Source organism: Erinaceus europaeus, chromosome 4 (assembly GCF_950295315.1).
Source record: "Erinaceus europaeus chromosome 4, mEriEur2.1, whole genome shotgun sequence".
NCBI lineage: Eukaryota > Metazoa > Chordata > Mammalia > Eulipotyphla > Erinaceidae > Erinaceus > Erinaceus europaeus.
In genome coordinates, this window is record NC_080165.1 from 15780552 (window position 1) to 15800068 (window position 19517).

The 19517-nt window shown below is 47.0% G+C and overlaps 1 protein-coding gene across 1 annotated transcript in view; it reads left to right on the forward strand.

Annotated features, from left to right (window-relative positions):
• TBC1D22A (TBC1 domain family member 22A) overlaps positions 1-19517 on the forward strand; it is a 407894-nt gene that overhangs the window by 17193 nt on the left and 371184 nt on the right. Inside the window, exons 2-3 of the mRNA XM_007522464.3 lie at positions 14049-14105; positions 15109-15443. Coding sequence (XP_007522526.1) covers positions 14049-14105; positions 15109-15443 — 392 coding nt within the window. The remainder of the gene's footprint in view (positions 1-14048; positions 14106-15108; positions 15444-19517) is intronic.

The window sequence follows — 19517 nt, forward strand, 5'->3', positions numbered from 1 at the left end:
CCCCCCCCCCCCCCCCCCCCCGAGCACCGCTCAACTCTGGCTTATGCTGGTGTGAGAGACTGAACCTGGGACTTTGGAGCCTCAGGCATGTGAGTCTCTTAGCATAACCGTTATGTTATCTACCCCTGCCCATACTTATTTATTTATTTGAGAGGGAGAGAATGAGTAAGAGGAGAGAAAATGCATGAGAGGACCAGAGCTCTGCTATAAGATAGTGCCTGGGACTGAACCCGCGGCCTCTGGGTTCTCTGCAAAGTGAGCTGATGCTCTAACAGACCGAGTTCTCTCCCTGCCTGCGCCTTTAAAGTGACACTATTCACATACCTCACAACTCGTCTGCTCATTGACGATTCAGCATTTCCAGAACATTCACCTATAACATAGCAGCCACCAGTCAGTTACTAGGGGTTTTGGTCACCACAGAGAGAACCCTGTGCTCATTAGTATTCTGTTGTCATTCCCTCCTCCTCAGCCTCTGGCAACCACCACACTACTTTGAGTTTCTAAAGTTTTGCCTATCCTGAACATCGATCGCATGGAAATTGGATTATAAAATATATGTTTTTTTTTTTTTTATTACTAGTTTCTTTCACTTAGAATCATTATTTTCAGGCTTCACCTTTGCTGAGGTCTCTGTTCTGTTTCATTTGATGACCCAGCAATATCCTGTTGATTCACATTTGGACTGATTTTTCCATGTTGACTTTTGTAATAGTACTTTAAAAGATTTGTTTGTTTGCTTGTTTTTCTCCTACAGCCAGAGTTATCGCTGGAGCTTGGTGCTAGCACTGTGAATCCACTGCTCCTAGTGACCGTTTTTTCCCCACTTTTTATTTATTTATTTTTTAGTGATTTAATAATGATCGACAAGATTGTGGGATAAGAGGGGTATACTTCCACACATTTCCCACTGCCAGAGTCCCATGTCCCATCCCCTCCAGTGGAAGATTTCCTATTCTTTATCTTTCTGGGAACATGGACCTAGGGTCATTATGGGGTGCAGAAGGTAGAAGGTCTGGCTTCTGTAATTGCTTCTCCACTAGACATGGGTGTTGACAGGTTGATCCAAACCCCCAGCCTTTTTTTTTTTTTTTTTTTTTAATAGGATAGGGCAGGGAGAAATGGAGAGAGGAGCAGGAAATAGAAAGAGAAGACACCTACAGACCTACTTCACTGCTCCTGAAGCATCCCCCCTGGAGGTGGAGGGGGGCTCAGGTAACTTGCGCATGGTAACGTGTGTGCTTAGCCAGGTGTGCCACCACCTGGCCCCACTGTAAGAGCTTTCGTTTTCTGGATTTATGTTTTCATTTCTCTTAGGTATATGCCTGGGAGCGGAGGTGCTGAGTTACAGGGTAACTGACCTGCAGCAGACCGTCCTACTGTTTACCAAAGGGACCGCACCATTTCCCGTTCGATGGCAACAGATGAGGGTCTCAGGCTTTATGTACCCTCAATACTTGTTTTAAGTCTTTGCCACCCTACTGGCTAAAACCTAGCTATGGTTTTGATTTGTGTTTATTTGGTAGATAATGATGTTCATACTTGCAGTTTGACCACAGATTTATCAAAACACAAAACAAACAAAAAATCTAGAGGTCAGTGAAATAGCTCAACTGGTAGAGCACAGGACTTCTGTGCCCAGTTCTTCTGGTATGTTCGCTGGTGCTTGTGCTGGAATTGTACAATTTAAATAATGAACTAAAAAAAAAAAATCTTTAGGGGATGTTGGGTGGTAGCATAGCAGGTTAAGCGCATGTGGCGCAAAGCCCAAGGACTGGTGAAAGGATCTTGGTTTGAGCCCCCGGCTCCCCACCTGCAGGGGAGTCGCTTCACAAGTGGTGAAGCAGGTCTGTAGGTGTCTATCTTTCTCTCCCCCTCTCTACTTCCCCATCTCTCTCCATTTCTCTCTGTCCTATCCAATCACAACAACAGTAATAACTACAACAATAAAACAACAAGGGCAACGAAAGGGAATAAATAAATAAATATCTTTAAAAAATCTTTAAAAATGAAATCTAATGCCACTTTGTATTTTTTTTAAACTTTTAAATTTTATTATATTTATTTATTTTCCCTTTTGTTGCCCTTGTTTTTATTGTTGCTGTTATTATTGATGTTGTCGTTGTTGGATAGGACAGAGAGAAATGGAGAGAGGAGGGGAAGACAGAGATGTGGAGAGGAAGATAGACACCTGAAGACCTGCTTCACCGCCTGTGAAGCGACTCCCCTGCAGGTGGGGAGCCAGGGGCTCAAACCGGGATCCTTACTCCGGTCCTTGTGCTTTGTGCCATGTGCGCTTAATCCACTGCGCTACTGCCCGACTCCCCACTTTGCATTTTTATAAATGCCATGCCGGGCGTATTAACTTACTTTTCCTATGGAGGTTATGCTTACAGAATGTACCTATCTTGCTTCTTGTAGCTGTAGTTCATTCATGCTTGTTGTGAATTTATCTTCCATTTTATGGAAATGTTTGTCAGTTGATAATAGAGATCTGGATTTTTCTTTTTTTTTTTTTTAAGTATTTTATTCGTTTTAGTATCACAAGCATTGTTAACCCTGTCTCTCTGTGTCTTGTGTAAGGATTCCCTAGGGTGTATATTGACGCAGAGTTGTCTTTGTGTACCTGCTTTTTATAAGGCATCTCTGAGGTCCTCTTTAGAACAATGAATTACTATAGTGTTTTAAAACAATTCAATTTATTAAATGGCTTATTGGCTAATATGTTTTTAAAGAAAGATTTCATTATCTCAAATGAGGTAGGTAAATTAGTTATCACTTATTTTTTTACAATGGCTTTAGTTGAAGTCTGTTTTTCTTTTTAGCTATGCAAGACCAAATGGAAATGCAATTTTAATAAGATAAAATGAGTTTCCTCTTAGTCTGAGCTTGAACTTTGTGGGAACATTTTCTGCTCAATAAACACAAGTGGTTTTCTCATGAAGAATTGATGAGTTTCTAGCAGTAGTGGAAAGGAAGGGCCTGCAGGGTGTGATAAGGCAGCCAGACTCCTGTGAAACGCCACGCAGCAGGGCCACGTGACTATGCCGGGACATGGTGGAAGAGCACGTGTGTTCAGGTGAAGAGAGTTAGATCTTACTGGTACGTGCATTTTTTTTTTTTTTCCGATCTTTTTGCTGAGTTCCAGTTGCTATCATGTGACTATCTCATGTCATACATATTCTGATTCCCATTTACAGAATGAGGAAGCAACTGCTCACTAGGTTAACATTTTACTAACTGTTAAGTAATGGAACAGGGACTTGAACCTGGGCCTTGCACATGTATATTTTCACTGCTTTTTAACATTCATTTATTGATGGATTGATTGTCGGAGCACTGCTCAGCTCAGACTTGTGGTGATGCAGGGGGTGGAACCTGGGACTTTGGAGGCATGAAAGTCTTTTGCATAACCATTATGCTGTCTCCCTCCTCCCCACCTCTTGAACTTTTTATTATTTATAAAATGGAAATATTAACAAGACCTTAGGGTAAGCGAGTACAGTTCCACACAATTCCCAACATCAGAGCGCCATATCCCATCCCTTGAAAGCCTTCCTATTCTTTATCCCTCTGGGAGTATAGACCCAGGGTCATTAGGGGTGCAGAAGGTGGAAGGTGATTGCTTCCCCGCTGGACATGGATATTGACAGGTCTATCCATACTCCCAGTCTCTCTCTATCCCCAGTTGGGCAGGGCTCTGGAGAGGTGGGGTTCACATTAGTGAGGTCCTCTGCCCAGGGAAGTCAAGTTGGTGTCACGGTAGCATCTGCAACTTTGTTGCTGAAAAAGCATTAAGATATAAAGCAGAACAAATTGTTAAATAATCGGAAACCTAAAGGCAAGACTATAGCAGATGAGATTTGGGGTCTCCATTTTGGGAAAAGCTAGTAGGTCTATTTTAGGTATATTCCAAGGGGCCCAACACTTGACTGCTTTTTGCTTGAGCTCAATAGCTAACATGCAGGTGGACCAAAGGTATTGTCTGGGGAGATGGTGTCAGAGTAGGAAATAGGGTTAGAAAGCTGAATCAGGGAAGAGAGTAGCTCCCAGACTGGACTAACTTTTGCTGGTGCTGTAGCATTCCCACATGGCTCAGACCTGGGTTGTGTGCGTACAGCTTTCTGGGAAGCAACTGTCTCTCTAGTCCCCCTAGGCCTCTGATTCTAAAAAATATACACTTTGTATCAACACCAGGGAGATGTGTGAAATTTCAGGAAAGGAACTATGACATACGTGGTTATATGTGGTCATGCTAGATTGATATTTTTACCATGATAAAATATGTGTGTGTATATTGAAGCTTATGGACACTTTGGCTTGAGAATTCCCAATGGGCACAGTGGGGCAGCTTGATTTTGGTCCACTGGGGGAAATTCCTGAGAAGTCTTGAAGGCTGGGGCTAAAGTCATAAGAAGGAGCTCTTGACCCTGATGAATGATTTTTTAAAAATTTCTTTATTGGGAAATTAATGTTTCACATTCAACAGTAAATACAATAGTTTGTACATGCATAATATTTCCCAGTTTTCCATGTAACAATACAACCCCCACTAGGTCCTCTGTCATCCTTTTTCGACCTGTATTCTCCCCCCCACACACACTCTGGAGTCTTTTACTTTGGTGCAATACGCTAATTCCAGTTCAGGTTCTACTTGTGTTTTCTCTTCTGATCTTGTTTATCAACTTCTGCCTGAGAGTGAGATCATCCCTTATTCAATGAATGATTTTTTTTTAAAGTTCAGTTTCGCATAAATTTTGTCTTTATTTATTGTTGGTATGCATGAGACCCCTTCTGTTTCATTTGGTTTAAATCCCCCCTGCTTAACACTATTCTATTTATATAACCGCTGTTAACAAGCACCTCCCTCCAGGGCATTGGTTCAATCCCCACTGTTTCATGATATGTTTTTGCTCCACCCCCCCTCCTTGTCACACCCTGATCCCCTCTTTGTCACACTCTGATTTTCACCAGTCACTTTTCTCTCCACCCTCTCTACGTCGTCACATCTTGTTTCCACCCTACTTGGGAAGTATATATAAAGACAGCATTGTGAGTTTTAGAGTACTGTACTGTACTGTACTTTGAGTTTAACTTAGCTCGTCTTAGATTGTGCTGCGTCCTGCATGAATAAAGAGATACTGCCTACAGCTCAACTATGAGTCCCTGGTCGTCTGTTACCTGCCCGTGAAGCCAGCCCGGCGAAAACAACCTAACCCGTCAAAAACAACAATTTATTTGTTAATGGATGGAGACAGAGAGAACCTGAGAGGGGAGGGGGGAAATAGAGCGAAGAGAGGCAGAGAGACACTTGCAGCCCTACTTCACAGCTCGTGAAACTTTCCCCCTGCAGGTGGGGGCTGAGGGCTTGAACCTGGGTCCTTGTGGACTGTAATATGTGCGCTTAATCATGTGCACCACTGTCTGGCCCCTAAAATTCATTTAAAAAATTTATTTATTCTCTTTTTGTTGCCCTTGTTGTTTTATTGTTGTAGTTATTGTTGTTGTTATTGATGTCTTCGTTGTTGGATAGGACAGAGAGAAATGGAGAGAGGAGGGTAGGACAGAGAGGGGAGAGAAAGATAGACACCTGCAGACCTGCTTCACTGCCTGTGAAGCGACTCCCTTGCAGGTGGGGAGCCGGGGGCTCGAACTGGGATCCTTACACTGGTCCTTGCACTTTGCGCTACGTGCGCTTAACCTGCTGTGCTACCGCCTGACTCCCCCTAAAGTTCATTTTTAATTTGATTGTAGTCTTAAAACAGGAGAGTGAATACTATGAAGGAAGGTAATTGAATTTTTTATTTATTTAAAAAATTTTTATTTGTAAAAAAAAACACTTGACAAAAACCATAGGATAAGAGGGGTATAACTCCACACAGTTCCCACCACCAGAACTCCATATCCCATCCCCTCCCTTGATAGCTTTCCTATTCTTTATCCCTATGGGAGTATGGACACAGGGTCATTTTGGGGTGCAGAAGGTGGAAGGTCTGGCTTCTGTAATTGCTTCCCCGCTGAACATGGGCGCTGACAGGTCAATCCATACTCCCAGCCTGCCTCTCTCTTTCCCTAGTGGGGTGGGGTTCTGGGGAATTGGAGCTCCAGGACACATTGTTGAGGTAGTCTGCCCAGGGAAGTCTGTTTGGCATCATATTAACATCTGGAACCTGGTGGCTGAAAAAAGAGTTAACATACAAAGCCAAACAAATTGTTGACTAATCATGAACCTAAAGGCTGGAATAGTGCAGATGAAGATTTGGGGGTCTCTGTTTTGTAGATAGCTAGTTGGCCTATTTTAATTATATTTCAAAGGGCCTATGACTATACTAGGTTTTTTCCTTCTGAGCCTGACATCTGATATGCAGGTGGATTCAGGTTATTGTCTGGGAAGATGATGTCATGGCTGGAAAAAGGATGAGAAAGCTCGATCAGGGAAGAAAGTAGCTCCCAAATATGGGAAAGGTGTATAAATATTGTTAACTTAAACCCCCATCGATTTGATGTGATCTGGGGCCCATATTCAGCTTACGAGCCTGTGTAACCTGATGCAGAGGTAATTGAATTTTATATTCTTAGTTGATAATGCTCCATAAATTTCTCTCCTCCCTCCTCCTCTTTTTCTTTTCTCTCCATGAGAGAGACTGATTATTGCTTAACTCTTGACATATGGTGTTGTTGGGGATTGAACCTGAGCCCTCAGGCAAACAAGTACTGAACTATCTAACCCGCCCTTATTGAGTTTTAAGGGCTTTTACATTTATTACATATGCAATCACTTAACAGACATATGATTTACGAGAAATGTCTCTGTTAGTTGTCTTTCAACTCTTGATGGTTTCCTTGGAGTACAAAAGGTTTTAAATTTGATGATGGTCTTCTTTTTGTTGTTGTTTAAGCATCATTCCAAGAAACCGTTACCTGGTCTGAGTTCACAAAGATTGATTTGTGCGCGCGTGCGTGTGTGTGTGTGTGTGTGTGTGAGTGTGTGCTCGTTTGCATTTTGCTATGAATTCTTCAGTTTTAGCTCTCATTTGACTTTTTGAAATACATTTGTCTGGTGGTAGGTCAGGGTGTAGCTTTATTCTTTTGTATGTAGATCTCTCTCTCTGTCTTTCTCTTTCTTTCTCCCTTTCTTCCATATTCCCACCCTCCTTTCCTTTCCCTCTTTCCACCCTTCCTTCCTTCCTTTCCCACCAGGGATTTTTCTGGGGCTCAGTGTCTGTATGATGAATCCACTTTCTTTCTTTGTTTCTTTATTTGTTCATTTACTTTTTCCCCTGGACTCTGAAACTTTGTTGAATTTTTTGTAATACTTTTATAATGCAATTCTTCTCTCTCTTTTTAAAAGAATATATAGGATCCTATTATTCTGTTAGATAGTTTTGCTTTCTCATTACTGACCTAAATGCCTTTTATTTTACATTCTTATGTAACTACCCTAGTAGAACATTGTGTATTTTGTTGAATAAAATTGGGGAAGGTGGGCATCCTTTCTTCTTTTTAATGTTTGTCTTCCATGATTAAGTGTGATGGTAATTGAAGGTTACTTGTAAGTGTCCTGTATCAGGGTGGGGACATTTTCTTCTCTTCTCGGTTTGTTGAGCATTTTTATCATGGGGGAGGGTGTTGAATTGCCCCAAATGCTTTTTCTCTGGCTCTTGAGATGACTCTGATCTTCTAAAACCTTTTTTTTTATATTAATCTGGTAAATGATATTAACTGTCTTTTTAAAAAAGACTTATTTGTTAGTGAGAAAGAGAGATCTAGTGTATCACTTGGGGGTGTATGCTGGGGATCAAACTCAAGCAGGACCTCATTCTTGAAGGTCTGACACTTTATACCACCTCCTGGGCTTTCATTCATTTGGTTACTGAACCCACTTTATCTTTCTTGGTTGAATCCCACTTAATGATGTGGGATTTTTTTCTTTCTTTCTTTCTTTCTTTTTTTTTTTTTTTAATGTTGTCAGACTTGGTTCACAAGTATTTTGTTGAGGACTTTTCTGTGTATGTCTCTGTAAGAGATGACAGTCTGTAATTTCCTTGTGATGGCTTTGGCTTTTGCGTCAGGGTAATAGTGGCTCCATTAGAATTCAGTTTGGGGAGCGTTCCCTCCTATGATAGATTTGGGAAACACTTCTGAGGAACTGTTACTAATTTGGTGGGCACTACTTAAAATGGTTGTGTTCTGCCGTGACAATACAGTGGGGTGGAGGTGGGTGGGCCTTTCATCTTTTTTTTTTTTTTTCCTGATCAGAGTTCTTGCACATACCAGCAATGGCTTCTTCTTCTTTTTTCCAAGGCTGCCATCAAGGCAAGCTCAGGGATGACTGCTGGACAGCAGCTAAGTAGACCTTTCGCAAAAATCTCCCCTCCTTCTATGGTCTCTGATACTCAGGCATGCACATCCTGCCCTTTCCTGCTGAACCGCCTCCCTTTTTCCACTCCCCCAGTCGTCTGTTCCTCTCTTCTTTCCTGCACCTAGGCCGTTAGTAACGCTTGAGAAATTTCCTGTGCCTCCTCTCCCTTCAAAGGGCCAGTCTCGGAAGAAGAAATGAGTGAAGTCCAATAGCAAATTTGTGTAGCCTGTGATCTGACCTACCATTTGTCAGTTAGATTTTCTACCTGACATTAGTCCCTGTGTCCCAGAACTTGAGAGGAAAATATTCAGCTGCTCGCTATTAAGCGCCGCGCTTTTCATATTCATACACGTCCTTGGTCACTTGGAGCAAGAGTCGTTTTCTTTCTAGCTCATGGGGAGGCTTGTGAAGTTGTGTCAAATACTTTTTTTGCATCTCCTGGTTCACCAATAATATATATTCGTATTATATGACTTCTTTTTTTCTTTCATCAGGGCCTTGCACATACATGTTCACTGTTCAGGGCTTCTTCCTCCCCCCAACTGAGACAGACAGACAGACACACAACAGGGTGGAGGGGGGAGGGAAAGAGGGAGAGAGATACACAACACAGATACTTCCTTTGGTACCATAGCATCTCTTACCTGGGGCGAGGATTGGAGCCTGGCTCATGTACATTGCAAAGTATGTGCCCTCTTGGTCGAGTTGTCTTTCCAAAAAAAACTGGAAAACTTTTTTTTTAATATTTATTTTCTTTTGTTACCCTTGTTGTTTTTATTGTTATAGTTGTTGTTATTGATGTTGTTGTTGTTGGATAGGACAGAGAGAAATGGAGAGAGGAGGGGAAGACAGAGGGGGAGAGAAAGATAGACACCTGCAGACCTGCTTCACCGCTTGCTTCGGATGCAGTGGAGAGAGGGAAAGAAAATCAGGAGCGGAGAGGGAACACAATCCTTTATTCAGGGTTGGGTCAGAGCGCAGTGGTTCGGGCCACGTGGAGCTATCCAAAAAAGGCCTTCCCCCGCTACACAAAGCACCCCTCCGCCACCGAGGTAAAAAACCGGGTGAGAGAGAGTGAGAGGGCGGAAATAGGAGGGTTTTATAGGGCAACAACCAGGAGTGATGTGTCGGGACAGGATTGGTTGAAAAAGGCACTTGAGGATACCATATTAACTCGTGGGAAGTGGCACTAGCCTGAGGGGACATCTGCACAGCAGTGAAGGGACTTCCCTGCAGGTGGGGAGCTGGAGGATGCCAATGCGAGTCGAGTCCTTGCATTTTGCGCCACTTGCGCCTAACCTGCTGCGCTACCACCCAGCTCCCTTTATGTTCTTTTTTAATGCCTTAAACAATATGGAAATCTGGAGAAATCCCACGTGTGAGTGTCTTGTCCCCTTTTAATATGTTACTTGGCTTGACCCGCTACTGCTTTGTTCAGGATAACTACACATGTGTTCATGAAGAACACTGATCTACACTTCTTTTTCATTTCATTCTTTTCTTGTTTTTTTTTTTTTTTTTTTTTTGTATAAGGGTAAAACTAGTCTGAGATCATTTCTTGTACAACATACCTTCTTCCTCTGCTATATGTTTGGCAAGGATATCTATTCTTTTGAAAATATTTTACTCTAAAATATTTGAATACACTTTTCCATTTCTTCTGAGTTTTCCAAGGTATGATCCAAATTGGCCTCATTAGTGCATTCTTTATACCAGGACTTCCATTTCTAGAAAGTTATCTTAAAGAAATTATTGCTGGGGAGTTGGATGGTAGCACGGCGGGTTAAGTACATGTGGCGCAAAGTGCAAGGACCAGTTAGGATCCCGGTTCGAGCCCCCGGCTCCCCACCTTCAGGGGAGTCGCTTCACAGGTGGTGAAACAGGTCTGCAGGTGTCTCTCTGTCACTCTTCCTCACTATCTCCCCTTTCTCTCTCAATTTCTCTCTGTTTCTATCCAATAACAAATAAATTAATTAAAAATCTTAAAAAAAGAAATTATTACTGTTTGTATGCAACTATTTGTCCCCAGAGAGGTCTGTTACTTTTTTTTTTAATCATAATGAACACTTTAAAACAAGTTAATGCCACATAATCAACACTGGTCAAGCAGAGTGTGGTGTTGCCATGTTGTAGGACAATCAGGAACTAGGGGAGCAGCTGTCCAGGGAGATAACACAGGCAGTGTCACCTTCATTAGTGCTCATTCCATTATCATGAACTTTAAAGACATTAAATTCAGAAATAATGTCAGTCTTAGAAGGAGTTGTAAAGAAATGTGTAATGGAATCTCCTGTGCACTTCTCACTGTTATGCTTTTTTTGTTTTGTTTTGTTTTGACTTAAACTTGCTTTACTGAGGTACATTCTCACAACCTAACTTTTTCTTTTTTAGTATGATCAGAGGGTCATTTCTTTCTTTCTTTTTTTTAAAAAATTTATTTACTAAAAGGAAACATTGACAGAACCATAGGATAAGAGGGGGTACAACTCAACACAGTTCCCACCACCAGATCTCTATATCCCATCCCCTCTCTTTATATCTTTCCTATTCTTTATCCCTCTGGGAATAGGGACCCAGGGTCATTATGGGGTACAGAAGGTGGAAGGTCTGGCTTCTGTAATTGCTTCCCTGCTGAACATGGGTGTTGACAGGTGGATCCATACTCCCAGCCTGTCTCACTCTTTCCCTAGTGGGCCAGGGCTCTGGGGAAGCAGGGCTCCAGGACACATTGTTGGGGTCATCTGCCCAGGGAAGTCTGGTTGGCATCATGTTAGCATCTGGAACCTGGTGGCTGAAAAGATGTAAAAGATACAAAGATTAAAAAAAGATAAAAAAGTTATAAAAGGGGAGTCGGGCGGTGGCGCAGTGGGTTAAGCGCACGTGGCGCAAAGCGCAGGGACCGGCGTAAGGATCCCAGTTCGAGCCCCCGGCTCCCCACCTGCAGGGGAGTCACTTCACGGGCAGTGAAGCAGGTCTGCAGGTGTCTGTCTTTCTCTCCCCTCTCTTTCTGTCTTCCCCTCCTCTCTCCATTTCTCTCTGTCCTATCGAACAACAAAGCAATGTCAACAATGGCAATAATAACCGCAACAAGGCTGCAACAACTAGGGCAACAAAAAGGGGAAAAAATGGCCTCCAGGAGCGGTGGATTCATGGTGCAGGCACTGAGCCCAGCGATAACCCTGGAGGGAAAAAAAAAAGTTATAAAAGATATAAAGATAAAAAAAGATCTAAAGCCAAACAAATTGTTGACTAATCATGAACCTAAAGGCTGGAGCAGTGCAGATGAAGAGTTGGAAACCATTCATTCATTTATATAATGACTCATATTGAGAGAGAGAGAGAAAGACCAAAGCATTGCTTTCTCATGTATGTTGACAGGGATCGAACCCAGGCCTTGTGCCAACAGGTCTTGTGCTCTGCCAGCTGAGCTACCTCCCCTGAACATATGCTTTAAAAATATGTTTATTTATTTATTTAGGTAGAATCATAGAGAAATTGAGAGGGGAGGACTAGAAAGAGAGGGAGAGGGAGAGAGAGACACTTGCAGTACAGTTCCACTGCTTGTGAAGTTTGCCCCCCGCAGGTGGGGAGCAGGGGATTGAACCCAGGACTTTGTGCTTGGTAGTATGTGTGCTCAACCAGGTGTGCCACTGTCCAGCCCCTGTAGATGTGCTTTTATATTCACTTATGCTATATGCATTTTCTGTATGTATTAAATAATATATGTGAAGTTAAATGTAGCTTAGTACATTTGGAGAATAATGATCATCTGAAGAAATAGTTTTGGAATATTACTAAAAGAGATAGGATAGGATTTTATTGTGTTTTGGTGTTTTTTTAAAAATTATTTTTATTATATTTATTTATTATTGGATAGAGACAGAGAGAAATTGACAGGGAAGAAGACAGAGAGGGAGAGAGACAGAGAGACACCTGCAGTTCTCCTTCACCACTCATAAAACGGAACCCAGGGGCTTGAACCCAGGTCCGTGTGCATTATAATGTGTGCACTTAACCAGGTGCCCACCACCCAGCCCCTCTGTTTTGGTTTCATCTTTAGATCTGGGGATTAAATCCAGGACCTTATATGTGTAAAACATGAATGCTACCTCTGAGCTACATCATTGGCTTAATTCGATTTTTAAAATTTACATGAATTTTAATTCTAAATTGATTTTTTTGGTTTTTAATCAGAGCACTGAGCAGCTCTGGATGGTGGTGTGTGGGATTGAACCTGGGACTTCAGAGTCTCAGGCATGAGAGTCTCTTTGCATAACCATTATGCTATCTACCCCTATCCTGAATTTTGATTTTGTAATACTAAATACTTCTCTCTCTTTGTCAGTGCAACTCTGGGGATAAACCCAGGACCTTGTTCATACAAAAAAGGCTGAGTCACTTCCCTGGACCAGCTTTTATTCTATATTTTGAGAGACAGATAGAGACAAGAGAATAGAAGAGGAGGAGAGGGGATGAAGAAGGAAGGAAGGAAGGAAGGAAGGAGAGAAGAGAGACACCGAAGCACTGCTCTGCACCCATGGAGTCCACTGGTGCTGTCCATGTGGTACCAGGGTCTGAGCCTAGTGCCCACACATGGGAGGCATGTACTTCACTGCTGAGCCACCTCAGACCCCTGCCTATGGGGTTTCACCCCCCTCTTCCCTGATTCCAGGCACTGTGTCACAGTAACACAGTGATGACCTCCCTGAGATATCTGACTGCATCTTAACAAGGTTCTGTTATTCTGTGTCAGAACAGTCCCAGGCAGGGTGTCTCTAGCAGGTCTACCAGGCCATCAGAGGCCAGTGCTCTTACCCACCTGTGCTCCTAGTTGGAAGTGGGTTCTGGGTCCCTTGGCCCTGGGTGGAAGGAAGTCTGAGGAGGAAAGGGTGTGGGGGCGAGCTCCCTAGCAGCATTTGTCATGTGCTAGTGATTGTGTTTGCATCTGTTTTTCATATTTACTATGATGAGCATAGACTTTTATAGGAAAAACATTTACTTATTTCTTTATCTATTTATTTAGTGCAACTGGGTCTTTGTGCACGGGCAGTTTACTGCTCTTGGGACAGTTTTCCGTTCAGCTAGACAGGGAGACAAAAGCACAGACACACAGCACTGGAGCTTTGCCCACCACACGGCACCTTCCCCGTGGTGCCTGAGCTCACAGCAGGACTTGTGTGTGTGGCAGGACACATGCTGTACCTGTCGAGCTGTCTCTGTAGCCCAGGAAACCAGCCTTTTGTATAATTTTCTCCCTCTTGTCATTGTGTGTTCCCTCTCCAGCCGAAGTGGGGCCAGAGTAGAATTCTGGGCAGGCACCGATTGCGGTTTCCAGTCCTGCCTTTGGTATATCTAAGCTCAAGAGCTGAGACAGGTGAACACATCTCTCATGGTGGCTCCCAGTCCCACAGCCCCGCCACTGTGGTCAGGCCTGGGCTCTTTGGAGAAGCCAGGAGGCCTGTGGCCAGCAGGGCTGAATGCTCTACTTGTCTGTGATGTGTGGGCTTGTGTGGAGACCATTCCTTCCTTCCAGACAGGCCCTTGGGACTCTGCTGTGACCGGAGATGACTTGTTGCTGATGGAGTCACAAGGGTCTCTGGGTACTGCTCTTTCTCTGGGCCTGAGACAGTGACAGGCTCGGGAAAGCTAAAGAGAAGCTAATTGTTTTCCCTTTCTTTTCAAATAGCATCCAGCACGTGTATGGCGCACAGCACCCACCTTTTGATCCACTGTTGCATGGCACGTAAGTGAAGCCTCCACTCTGCACAGGAGGGGTCAGTTGTCTGGCCTGGGGGTGGGGTGGGTGGGCTGTGGCCGTCCCTAGTTCCCTGGAATTCCTGCTGGAGGAGTGTGATCTTTTGCCCAGCATCTTATCAAGCTATCAGGACAACATTGGTTTTGTAGATGTTGATGGCTTTGCCCACATGGGAACCTGTGAAAGTGTCACCAGTACCCCTGAGCTGGTGGGCCTGGGCTGATAAAGGGTTTGCTGTGCTACCTTCCTTCTCCACAGCCTCCCCTGCCCCCCGGCTGCAGAGGTGTCCTCTGCCCCCGTGTGCAGCCCCTCCAACAGTCCAGGCGAGGACAGGTGTGCTTGGCAGGATGTACTGAGGACATCCAAGTCCATACTCCAAAGGCTTGTGGTCTCTGAAAACTCTTTTTACTCCTTTCTCCCAGCTGCTGCCTTAGGGACGTCTGTGAGGAGTTGAGAGGGGGTGTGTTTGTGGGTGCTGGACAGAATGAGACTTGGGGGCCAGGTCTAAATGCTGTGGCTGTGTGGACTGTGTGCCTTCCAAATTGATGATAACAGGAACTCTCCTTCAGAATCTACTTCTCATGACTAGATCCTCACACTGGATCCTCACTTCTGGATCCCTATCACTAGATCCCTGTCACTAGATCCCCACTAGATCACTGGATCCTTGTTGCTAGATCTCATCACTGGATCCTCACCACTAGATCCCCATCACTGGATCATTGTCAGCAGATCCTCACGAGTGGATCTTCACCTGTGCATCCTCATCACTAGATCCCCATCACTGGATCTTTGTCACTCGATCCGTAGGGTCATTGCTGAGTCATGTCTTCACCTGGCTCTGAGCTGTGTGTGTTCCCACTCCCCGCTCAGTAGGTTGATGTTGAGGACCAGTGTGTGCACATTTCCTTTGGGGCTCCTCTCTGACTGGCCTCAGCGTGGACATTCTCAGCCCCCTCAAGCCTGAGTAATGCTGGCCTTTGCTTTACAGCCTGCTCAAGGCCACGCCCAAGGCGCCTACCACACCGGTGAAGGCCAAGAGGGTCAGCACCTTCCAGGAGTTCGAGAGCAACACCAGTGATGCTTGGGATGCGGGAGAGGATGACGACGAGCTGCTGGCCATGGCGGCAGAGAGCCTGAACACAGAGGTGGTCATGGAGACGGCCCACCGCGTCCTGCAGAACCACAGCCAGAGGCGGGAGCAGCACCGGCGTCAGGAGGTGCCGGGGCCAGAGCACAAGCCCCCGCCTCACGCAGAGACTCCACCCGTCCCAAGCGGTGACCTACGACTGGTGAAGTCTGTCAGTGAGACCTCCTGTCCTGCAGGTGCGCGGATGCTGGAGCAGTGTTGCACGTCTGAGGCGCAGCACAGAGCTGGCGTCCTTTCACTGGGGAGGGTCGACAGGCCCTGTCTCACCCCTGTCCCTAGAGCCCTGAAGGCTGTCACTCGAGGGGCCAGGGCCTTCCCAGGCAGGGACATCCCACACTTCTCTCTTTGTTCCCTAGCAGAGGTCATCACCCCTCCAAATGGAGTGGCACTGCACTCGGTCATAGGGTTATGACTGGGCCACTGTGAGCACAAGCACATGGGGCCTGCACCCACTCCCAGGCACACCTTGGTGGATCCAGGGGACACTGGAGCTGAAGGATCAGGCCAGCTGCAGTTCAGGGACAAACCACTCCGAAGCTTCTGGAACTCCCCCTGGTTCGTGCCCACGGGCTCACAGTCTCGGGTGGCGGGGGAGGGGCTTGCCATGCTCAGCTGGTAGCTCCTTCAGGGGCTCAGTCTGCTGAGTGGACAGGACCTCATTGTCTTAGCTGGCCTGGGATGCTCTCAGATAAACAGCATTGAAATAACAGGAAGCCACAGTTGGGTAGACTGAGTCAGAGTCCGAGGTCAGGAAGCCAGCACAGTCGGGTTCTGCTGTACCCCCGCTGGCAGACGGGCGTTTTCTTGTGGATCGTCACATGACAGTGAACTGAGATGGGAAGTGCGATGGCCTTTGACTCAGTCTTCCCACTCTGGGGCCGTCCTTTTGCTTACATCTAGTCTTTTTTTTTTTTTTTTTAATTACTTATTTATTTGATAGGAACAGAGAGAAATTGAGAGAGGAGAGGGAGATAATGAGGGAGGGAGACAGAGAGACCCCTGCAGCCCTGCTCCACCACTTGTGAAGCTTTTCCCCTGCAGGTGGGGACCAGGGGCTTGAACCTGCGTCCTTACGCACTGTAATGTGTGCTCGCATAACCAGGTGTGCCACCACCTGGCTCCTTCCATCTAGTCTTGATCACCTCCCAAAGGCCCTGCCCCCTCCCCCCCAAGGCCAGCCCTGAAGGGAGGAGGGCATGTGAGGAGGTGCGGGCCAGACCCTGGCTAGAGAAAGTGCCTGGTGGGGGCCTGGCCTGGCACCTTGATGGCTCCCCATGGGCACCAGGTGAGGTCCTCTGCAAGCAGTCATGCTGGGAGAGAGGGGTCAGTGGGCTCACTGCCCCCTGCCTCCCCTGCATGGGAATTGGCTACCTTCCCCTTGCTTTCTGGATAAGCCTTGTATGAGCTCTAATGGGATCATAATCGCCAGCATTTATTGACCATTTACTGTGCAGCAGGCACCAGAGCCAGTCCTTGTAATTAATACGCTCATTAAACCCCACGGCAGCCCTGGGAGTTGCTCCCTGGCGAGGCAGGGCAAAGGCTCAGAGCTGGCCCTGAGTTCGCAGGTGGGGCCGGGCTTTGAAACCAGGATGTGTGCCGTGTGAGTCCCCTGTGGCTTTCCAGGCCAGCTGACTACAGCAGGGCATCTCTGTCCCAGAGCAGATGTGGCATTGTCTTGGGACATTTTTGGTGTCAGCTGTGGCCAGGTGTGTGCTGTTAGCATCTAGTGGGTGGAGCCTGGGTGTTGTTCAGCACCCCTGCTCTCCACCCCTTGGTACCCCACACATTGGAGAACACTCCTGCCTGCTTGTGCTTGGCTGATGGGGAGAGACCCTGCCAACCAGGAGCCCAAAGCACTGTGCTCCTGGGCAACTGACCCAGCTGGCGGCTGGCAGTGGGGCAGCAGAACATGTCCTCTAGTCCCCTGGTCACAAAGACAGACATATCTCACAGTCCACATTCCGAGGGGACTGGGACCCAGAGCAGGGTGTCAGCACACACAAGGGGCCACAACCCAGCAAGGAGTGACAGGGAGCACCGTGCTGATGGGCATACCTGGAAGCATGGTGTCAGGGAGGCCTGGCGGGGTGGTGGCTGCCCTGCTCCCACAGGCAGGAGGGCTCCTGGCCTCGACGTGAACCCCAGGGGAGGCACTGAGTTACTGGTCCAGCCTGCTGCCCGTGGTGGCAGTGCTGTCTCCACCCCTCGGCCTGCACAGTTTGCACATTCCTTCAGTCCCATACAATGACAAAAAACACAGCTGAGGCAAGCTGAATCGTTCTCAGGGTCTGGTGACCTCGCGTTGTCCCTGTACCCTGCCCCCTTGGTGCCTGTGCTTGCCCCTGCATGGGGATGTCTCCCACCCCTGGTCTCCATCAGGTCTCTGCTCAGAGAGGCGCTGTAAACTCCATGACACGTTGTTGCTCACATGAGCAGCATTTAGGGGCAGAGACATTCACTGGGAATGTCTCCTCTGCTCCGTGTAGATATGCCTGTGCCCACAGAGTGTGTCCACTGGGTAGCTGGACGTCACACACAGCACCTTCCTGCTGCTGTCACCTTGGTCTTCAACCCTGGATGGGCAGGACCTAGTGATGGGGCAGTGGGTAATGGAGGCCGGCCTGGGCTGTGCCCCATCTTTACCTGGGCTGTCTCGGCTTCCTTAGCCTCTGATGTTGTGCCTTCTTCAGAGGCACCCTGCTGGGTCCTGGCCATAGGGTTAGTGACAAAGCACATCATGACCAGAAGGACCCTGTGGACAGGGCCAGGTGAGGACCACCCCTGGCTGGAGGTCAGGGTCTTGTGTGGACACTGATAGGGCGGCATGAGCCCCTGGAGGGACATTCATCCCCTATGATGGCTGCCAGCCATTCTGTTTTCCTGGGGGCAGAGCTGTCACTTCACTGTCCTGATTGCCCTTGTACTGCCTTGGAGTGGGGGCCAGAAGTGAGCTCTGCCCAGGACTGTGTGTGCCTGAGCACCGTAATACAGTCACATCGATCATCTGGACTGCCTGCAGATACACTGAGCATGTTCAGTTCTGCTACATGATGCCCAACTGTCCTTCCGGTTGAGCACTATCCCTGCAGGTCCTGAGATGCAACTGGAGTAATCTCTTCCCAGGAGGAAACTCTGCCGGCCCTCCATGCGAGCCCTCCTTCCTGGAGCTCTCTCTGAGTGGGGGCTAGGGCCAAGGTGGGTGTGGAGCCTCTTGCATGTGTGGGCCCAGCCCCATGAGGCCAGGAGGTAAGGTGTAGTAGTAAGGGAGCCTGTTGGGGCTCTCAGCTCCATACTCTCCACCTCCACAGGTTTTTCCAGAAGCTTAACTGGGCCAAACTCTGCCTAGAGGCTGTAGGCTACTTGCTCTTCTAGCCTGAGGGTTTCTGCACAGAGCTCACAGCCACAGTTCTCGGGTAATGAGTGCGCTCTGGAAGGCAGGCAGGTGGGCTCGGCTCACCGCCCCCCCCCCAGCTTGGCAGCAGCTGCCACAGCAACATCAGCGTGTTTACTCCTCACTGTTTGTTCCATGTCCCATTTCCTGAGTCTATTTTTTACTCTACTTTGAATTTTGGTACAGCTGCTGGGTGAGGTTTTTGAGCCCCCATGGCCTCTTGCTTGTGGGTCCTGAGCTGGTCCCCAGTGGCATTTTGTTGACTGGCCAAATGGCCTTTGCTTCTTTCCTGTAACTGCTTCCTGGCCCAGAGCTGATGGATATAACACTCTGTCACCTGGTCCTCATGGATCCCCAAGGTCCCTGTGGCCCTGCAGCCCATCGGGGTCAGAGAGCTCTGTGTTGGAGAGGCAGTGCTCTGGCTAGGGCTGTGCAGACTGTGCTCTGCTACCCCAGCTCCTCTCTGTAGTGGAGGTCTGGCTTCCTTTGCTTCCTCTGGCATGATGGTCCCCTTCTGACTTCCTGTGTGGGGCTTGGGGGAGATTGCGGAAGCTCAGACAGGCGATGAAGTCCCATGTGCTCTGAGGACAGTGTTCACAGGGTGCAGGAGACCAGACTGGCAGCCCTCAGTGTCTTTGTGGGCCTCAACTCCCGCTCCTGTGGGTCTTGGTGGGCTGCCTACTTCGGCCCAGGCCCAGGCCGGGGGGGCACATGTGACCCTCCTTTTAAAAATTTTTATTTATAAAATGGAAATACTGACAAAACGAAGATAAGAGTGGTACAATTCTGTATAATTCCCACCACCAGAACTCCCTATCCTCTCACCTCCCCTGATAGCTTTCCTATTCTTTATCCC